We start from the raw sequence: 8,255 nt of genomic DNA, 5'->3' as shown, positions 1-8,255 counted from the left end.
ATGACAGGAAACGATTTAAGCATTTGAATCTATGAAAGATACCAATATTGGAGAACAGGATTCACAGGTAACAAATTCTTTATGCACGTCAGGTACTATATTTTGGTGTTTGTGCATTTCTGTGGAGCAGGAGAACTGCTCATGGTACAAGGATTGGGAAAAGAACATGAACAATAAGATAATGCCTCCTCCAAAGTATAGCATCCAGCCAGAAGCACCAGTCACAAGTGTGTATAAGCAGGGTTTCAACGTGACTGGTGTTCACCTTTGACCCATAACTCCAGGCCCCACCCTCATGACATGGTCAGTTGCACCCACGCTATGATCCATGCTTCATAGTGAGCAGTGTTCATGCAAGGAGCGCACCCATTCTAATCATCTTTCTTGGCCCATCATGTGCCAGACACCACTCTCAGCCGCAGCCACACAAACACAGCTCTGCCATTGTCCAGGTGATGGCAATCAAGGGCAGTACTCCATATAGACTCATTGTGCTGCAGGGTGGGAGCCTACTCAGTCGATGTTTGGATCTCCGTCGCAGTTCACCTAACCAACCAGGTCCCCCAAAAAAAAAAAAAAAAGGCCAATCCTATGCTAACCACATGGTATTGATACATCCACGAGCTGCAAGCATCAGATACTGCCATACCAACACAGTTGCACCCACGAACTGTAACTTCAGGATGCAGAGCAATTTTGCTACAATCTGTTCAAATGAGAGCAGACAACTAACTAAATTCCAACCAGGCCAAAACAGCATGGTAATCAGGAATGCTTCACTCCTACTCCCAACGAGATTCAGCAGGAGGGAAATTTTGCTTCTTTAAATAATTTTCATTGCCTATTCACAGGACGTCTTACACTTGGAACATTCCTTTCTCCAAAGTTGGGGTGTCTTATTTACTGCAGATTATCCAAGTAGAAAATAATATTATTTTTCCCTGAAAGTTTATATGAAATAAAATAATTTTAAGCATTATTTTGAAACCACTATTGTGAGTTTTAATAACTTTGATAGGTGACCAATTAAGAGCGTACAAAGGCTATAACTGTTCTGGCTATGTTTTGAACTCCAATATCTTCTCCTCACTGCAGACTTTCTACTTTATTAGCTTTTGGCGAGTAAGACAGGTGAAGAATGGTTAAGGTGTCTTTTGAGACTAGACAATGCATATTATACACACAAGATTCTGAGACTGGATCATGCTTTATAAAATAGACATTTTCCCCACTTAAACAATACTTTCAATACTATACCCATAGTCTCACCTAGGTGACACTCACATACTTCTCCCATCTCTATTGGCCGACATATTCTGGCCATCTTACTTGTACACCTGGAGATACTTTTAACATTCTGTGGAGAATTTGAGCACCTGTAATTAAATATCAACAGATTTGGTGTTAATATTTACAGTATGCTAATATAACAAAACCTTTTGGCAAATCGTAGATAAATTAATATTTTAGGTTGAATGTTCTTGAAGTGTTATGTATGTGCAAGACCTCTGGAACAAATAAACCTGAAACATATACTGGAGTACAACCAAAATGAGCAACAGAATCCACAATACTTCGCTTAAAAGCAAGATCTTTCCACATACAAAACTTTTATTTAAAAAAAACAAAAACAAACAAAAATACAATGGTTTTTTTAGACTGTCCAGGTGAGCACGCAGCGCATCAGAAGTGCAGGTTCAGAGGGGGTACAGACTGTTTTCATCACTGCACTCATACCCTCTCCAGTGCTTCCAACATGATGATGCTGTTTCCTCTGATCACCTGTGTGCCAAATTAAGAGAAGATTGATGATCAGGTCTGACAAACTTACAATTGCAAAATATAACTGCCAGCCCCCTGGTACAAAACATCCTAAACGTAAGGCATAGTTTAATTGTACATACGTTAATTATGAGGAAACTGGTATGCACAACATATATTAAACCTAAGTATAGAGTACACTGCATCTCAACATTAATACAGGTATGATGTACATACTATCAGTAACATGCGAAAGGGGCTGTACTAGCAGGATTTGCATCTTGGACTGGAGTGCAACTCATTACGGAGAAGACTCAATCAGGCAAGAAGGTGCAGATGGACACCACTCACAGCAGCGTGGTAAAGGTCCAGGGCCCTTTTAAGTGTGTTAGCAATAGAATTGTGCTAAGGCAGCCTCCCAAGGTGGGTTGGAGAAGTCCAAGATGGCACTGCAGCACTAGACTGTGGAAGAGTAAGGCTCTAATGTACCATTCTACACAGTGTTAAAGCCCTATGCTAAACACTATTTGCTGGGTGAATGTTATCCACAAAGAAAAAAGTGATATGGCTTTGAGGACCCTAACGCAACCAACTTATCTCAGGGTGATGCACTGATAACCCATGAAACAGGAAAATACCCATTGGAAATATTGATCGCAAAGTTAAAGTGAAGAGGGAAGCTCAGAAGACCTAAAGGTGAGTGGCAGTCGAAATTAAGCGAAGGTATGGGTTTGGGCCATTGTTAATTAAGAAAGCAGAGCTCTGCACACATCAGACAAGCAATGGAAGGACTGAAGACCATCAAGAAATGTACAACCTAGAGCAACGGATAACAAGTGGAAATGGCACTCGAGATGAGCTACATTGCTTTGGGGGTCTTTTATCACTAGTTTGTCCAATTAACCTATTTTTCAGATATCTGAAGAATAAATTCATTAGGCAAACTTGTCAGGAGACAATAGAGGACAGACATAATGGTGTGAGAGAATATCCATTCTCCCCAAGCTCTCTTCTGGCAGTTTAATGCACCTGTAAGCAAGTGTTGTGGCAACGTGAGTTAAGCAGCACGTGTATGTTCAGTATCAGAAGTGGATCGTGGCTGCAATAAGAATCTTAATCTTTTTAGTTATACTGACACAAGTGGGACAGGGAGATTAATGGTCAAGTGTACAGACTCCCTAATACTCATACAATATGAGTACACTGTTCCAATGAAAGACGTGTTGAAAAATCAACATGCCACTTTTCTATCTACAAGCAAATACCCTCACACTCCCCCCTTTTGTTTTTAACCTCGACCCAGATTATTCATGACTCAAAGTGTCTTTTTTTTTTTTTTTTAGGGTTTCTGGAGCCAATTTTACCCATTTTTCTCTTTCCTCTCCTATTCTGTCCGTAGGATTGAACCTATTCCTCTCTAACCACGGCACAGATCTCTAGTTAAGATCTACGGCAAAGTGCCCCCCTGTGATGGACCCGCTAAGACATTGCAGTGCCAGTTTGACGAGGACCATACCCTATGATGAAGCATGACATCCTTAGGGTGTGTGAGGGCATTTGCTCCTAGATAGAAAAGTGCCACGTGGCTTTTTCGACACGTCTTTCATTGGAGCAGTGTGAGGGAGGGAGAAGGGGAAATGAGATTCCCTGACAATCACGCTGGCACATAATGTTAAAATACATTATACAACAAGCAGGGCACATGAGAGAGGCATGCAGATTGGTAGGGGTACTAGGCGAGAGGAAATATTGTGAATTTACCAACATTTTTTTTATGTCTTTCCAAACAGAGAGCGGGAGCGTGTGCGCATGTTTGTGTGTAAAAATTCCTGGCGAAATCTGACAGACAACTCTCGCCATACCTAACTGAGAGCACCTGTATCCAACTATTTATCATAAAATACATGTGTGTGTGTGTGTGTTGGGGGGGGGGGGGGGGGGTTGTAATGTACCACTCCAAATATCACCCCTGAAGCTATGCCCCTGGTTTTACTGATCCTATTAAAATTTGTTTTCCTTACACTTCAGAATTACCCCCCCCCCAAAAAAAAAATATATATATATATATTGTACAGTAAATGTACATTTTGTTGTGTTACAAAAAACGATATCCTACGGCCTCTCCTTTCACGCTCCCAGTCACATAATTCCCTTTACTTTCGTTGACCTAAGTGAGGAGTTCCTGAACACCAAACACCGTTTAAAGAAAATGAGCAACAACCAGTCAGAAGACACAGCCTGACATTTGATCACCATCTTTGAAATACAGAAAATGTAACAAGATACAGCATTTAAAGCTATATTTAATTACTGCTTGGACTTTTGTGCCTCATTAAAAATCGAGCTTGCAGCCCACTGTTTGCCTATAGTTGACCGAATTTACCCCACCTCGTTTAGCACTATATCTGAACTGTTTTTTTTTTACTGCTGGTAATGGAGAGCAATCAATTATGGAGTTAGAAGGCAGAAAAATGTAGGGTGAAGAGAGATCCATCCTTAAAATGTAATGTCAAGTCATTTGATGACTGTAAAAGTGTTCTCCCTAGACAAATCCGAAAGATTATATTATTACCAATTGAGAAACCTGCATTGTCCCCAGAAAATAAGAATGCAGTGTAATGACTCCGTTTAAGAAGCTATTCTCAATGTTCACTTTCATTGGAGGATTGATCTCAAATTTATATTCTATTTTGACACGTATTAACATGAAATACGTCCCATAAAAGGGAGAACGTGCTAGTAACAAAAGCTGTCCCCGTGGTCATGGAGACACAGCCAAAGGATGGTTATGGAACTCTTGCCATAGACATCTTGTTGCAAGGCATTGGGGGTAGCTTCAATTGCTGTAGGAGAAATTTATAGAGCAGCAAGGAAAAACATGCTCAAGAATGTATCCGTGCTCTACAGCCGTTGGTGGCTAACAAGTTGAGACTAGGGAGACTGAACCACTGAGCTACACAGGGATGGTCTGGAGCCAGATAAATCTGGCCCTTACTCAGCTGTAATGCCAGAAGATTAGTACTGAGACATAACACTTTTGCACACGGAGAAACCAGCTTCTGGTGCAACGTTGCATGTCCGTAATGCAGTTTGCCTACCGAAAGAGACCTAGAAGAGAAAAAGCCAAGCACTGAAACTGCTTTAGTTAGGGTCTTCACATCGGAGAAAGGCTGTCGCTTGGACAATCTCCAAAATATAGGGGTGGACCTGAAGAGGATGTAAAGTACTGGGAGGCCTAAACCAGGGTACAACCAAGCAGATTAAGAGAATAATGCGAGATTAAAACCCTCTCTGGTACCCAATGAGACTCCATGTGCAGCGCCTAAGCAGGGACAGAAATTTCAAAAACCTCACCCGTTGGCAGAAATGAGCTTCCTAAATAGTAGGAATTCAAATCCCAGAGGTGAAGGACCAGTGCTACATCCAGAGAAGGAGACTGAAGATGACAGGCTGTTCTGACAAACTATACGTGGGTTAGATCTAAATTCAACATGTTTTTTTTTTTTAATGTTTAAGGAGTGTTGCTTTGTTTTACACTTTCCTCCCTCCCCCCACACTAACTGCTTTAAGTGCAAATTCCAATCCGTCTGATTCTGTATGGTAGGTGTATTTAACTAAACATGGTGTGATATGTTACAGGGGTCGCCGGTCTACAATTTAAGTGCCTTTTTGATTCATGCTCAATAAAACTTGAGACTCTGCGAACAGTATTAAACAATAAACTACAACAATCTTCTAAAAACAATGATTTTTCTGCAGCTATTATTCAATAGAAATAATGCATTGTATTAACGTCAGATAATTAGCAATGGGGAAAACGGTGTTGCTTAAATTTAGAATAATAAGGTCATCTCTATTAAGGCGAACAGCATTATCTGCACATTTGGACGGAGGCAGTGGATGGATCTTTAGTAAGAAGGCTACCTAGAGAAATATATATTTTTTCAAGATTTATGTGTAGTGATTTCTACTACTTGGTTCTGAATGTGCGGCGTGCAACCACCACGTCAAAACCTTTTCAAAATCAGGCAGAAATCATACATGTTTAATGTAGGCAGAGAGGTTACTAAAGAAAATCTGCGGTGTTATGCAAGTCTTCTTTATAGTGGATGTTTGATCTAACATGTTTTGGGCATGGAATGGGTAGCAATATAAAATCTCAATTCTCCAGTCATTTCATTATTATTTTTTTTCTGCCAATTGTTACGGATGTAAGTTAATACGTCACAGTCATCTTTCTAAGTTCTTTATTTTGTAATAGATCTGAAATGGGGGAAGCATATTAATTTGTGTACGGTTTGTTACTACACTAAGAAAATTCAAAATAAAGCAACAAATTCAGGTGTGCCTCTATCACTGAAATCTGTCAGAATAGCACAAATGAGTAAAGACAGTAGCTACCAAGTAATAAACTTTCAGGTGTTAAAGGTGGGGGAAAAAAAGGAGACAGATGATTGTCTTTTTGTATTTTCGACTATTCAAAGCCAAAATGTGTTTGGTGAGCACTCTTTATTGTATGGCTTTGACGACTATATAAAAGCTCCAGCTGATGGTTACAGACCAAGTGAAAACCTTAGGCTATAGCAGAGTTCTGCAGTGTTGACAAAATTACTGAAAAACAAGGTGACTGTTTTTCTTCAGTGGTACATTTATTGTCTTCACGTGCTGAAGAATTTTGCATTTTTAGGTGACTGCAATTTCTATTACCTGCAGATTAGTTTGCAGTTTCACAACTCCATAGATGAAAAGGACAGGCTTGTTCAAGTTTTAGAAGGCAGAAAATATTGTATTCTATGGAATCAAAACGCAAAACCCAGTCTGTTAGAGCATGAATAAACCAAGTACTACCCCTTATAGTCTCAATTGCTTATGAAATCCAAGAAATATTGCAGCAAACTGCTCTGCTATGTATTACACGCAGAATGTGCTGTTCTGCATTCTACTTACCACCATTCCGATGTTGTTCTGCTGGCCCCCGGCTGCCATCTCTATAGATTCGTCAATCACAAGATTCATGAAGGGATCAAAGCCTCGTAAAATGCCCTGGACATGGCGTCCACCGTTTAACTTTACTGTGAGAAAAAACTACCAGTAAGAAACAGTTTCTGTACTTCCACACCCTTTACAAGAACATACTTATTTTTCTTTAGATATAAAAGCATATACAATAAAACAAAATCGGATGGGGGAAGCTGCACCAGACTTATGAACAGAAATGCTTGTAGGATCTTACGTTCAGTTTGTTGGTATTGTCACCAGCAATCATCCAACAACAATCAAGCAGAACTCTCAAGTGTCTATTTAAAGCTTAATAATTCAGAGCTGATGGCATTTAAAGTGGCGCATGCCCTAAACGGTTAAGTCCCAAAACATTCTCAATCCACTGATTACCAACGTCTGCATGCTGTGAAAGACTCTAAAGCATCTGTTTATAATTTGTGGTCTAGAAAGTATGCATTTATAGATACGTTTAAGGAAGCTAAGCGTGACAGTCTACGGTATACAAATCTGGAGAGACTTCACGGTCTCCAAGTAGCAATACACGCTGAGTTTTGTGCAGGAGGATTAATACTTACAAGACAACTTCTTGTCCATGAACCTAAACAAATAAAAAATATAAAAATTAATACGTAAATTGCAGTTCCGATCTAAAGTCACCCAGAAGACCCCTTAGACAACATTTGATCCCACTCGTGAGCATAACTTTATTGGCCTCTTTTGTTTGCCTACAAGGCCCTTGCCACTACCCCGCTCCAAGATTGGTTCGACGGATTGTTATCTCAAGGGCTCGATCAATCTTTCACCTAACGCTCAAGGCCCTTTGCCCCTGTGTACAATAGACATGTGTCTTCGTTCCCTTGTATTTCTGGTGCCCCTGTATATTCGGTTTCTCCCACACATTGCCCCGAAAGACTTACTTCTTGAGCTCAGGGGGGTGGGCTTTGCTCATGTTGGCGCCTGTTCTCCTTAGAAGCTGAGAGAAAGACCAAATCCGACACAGCACGCCAGACAGAGCGTTAGACGTCACGCCGTAAAAGCAACAACCTATCAGAGGCAAGATTACGCGATCGAGGGCGGGCTACGCGTGAACGTCACTACGTAGAACAGGAAACTGCAAGAGAGAAACAGAAAAAGGCTAGAATGCTGCCTTCGTTCCCCCCCCCCCCACCCAAAAAGGGCTCAATGCATGGAACATCCCGGTGACCATCTTGTAACGTGTCTAGAACTTGAATATCAAGGCTGGTACAAAACACTTCTACTGAACTAACAGAGAGCACCATAAATGACTATTTAATATGGAAGGTTTGTCAAGCAACTGCATTTCTTTTATAGTAGCAACTGAGCAAAATGCTGGGGTTTAGTCCACTGTATAATATTAATGGGAACATGGAATGGATATTGACATCTGTAACTCTAAATTGAGTAACAATGAGATTGATGTGTTTTACATTTTGAAAGTAGTGAACCTCATTCTGTGGTACTGCCGTATTTTA

General features: G+C 40.5%; 1 protein-coding gene across 1 annotated transcript; it reads right to left on the bottom strand.

Annotated features, from left to right (window-relative positions):
• Positions 1 to 1,591: 1,591 nt before the first annotated feature.
• Positions 1,592 to 7,812, bottom strand: SNRPG (small nuclear ribonucleoprotein polypeptide G). The gene is made up of 4 exons (XM_069214207.1): positions 7,680 to 7,812; positions 7,338 to 7,360; positions 6,709 to 6,833; positions 1,592 to 1,782 (listed from the first exon to the last, which is right to left on the bottom strand). Exons 1-4 carry the CDS (start codon positions 7,709 to 7,711, stop codon positions 1,732 to 1,734), a joined length of 231 nt encoding a protein of 76 aa, XP_069070308.1. The 5' UTR covers positions 7,712 to 7,812; the 3' UTR covers positions 1,592 to 1,731.
• Between the last annotated feature and the right edge of the window lie 443 nt (positions 7,813 to 8,255).

This window comes from Pleurodeles waltl, chromosome 11 (genome assembly GCF_031143425.1).
Source record: "Pleurodeles waltl isolate 20211129_DDA chromosome 11, aPleWal1.hap1.20221129, whole genome shotgun sequence".
Taxonomy (NCBI): Eukaryota; Metazoa; Chordata; class Amphibia; order Caudata; family Salamandridae; genus Pleurodeles; species Pleurodeles waltl.
The sequence above is the reverse complement of the archived record's forward strand: the minus strand, read 5'-3'. Positions and strand labels throughout refer to the sequence as shown.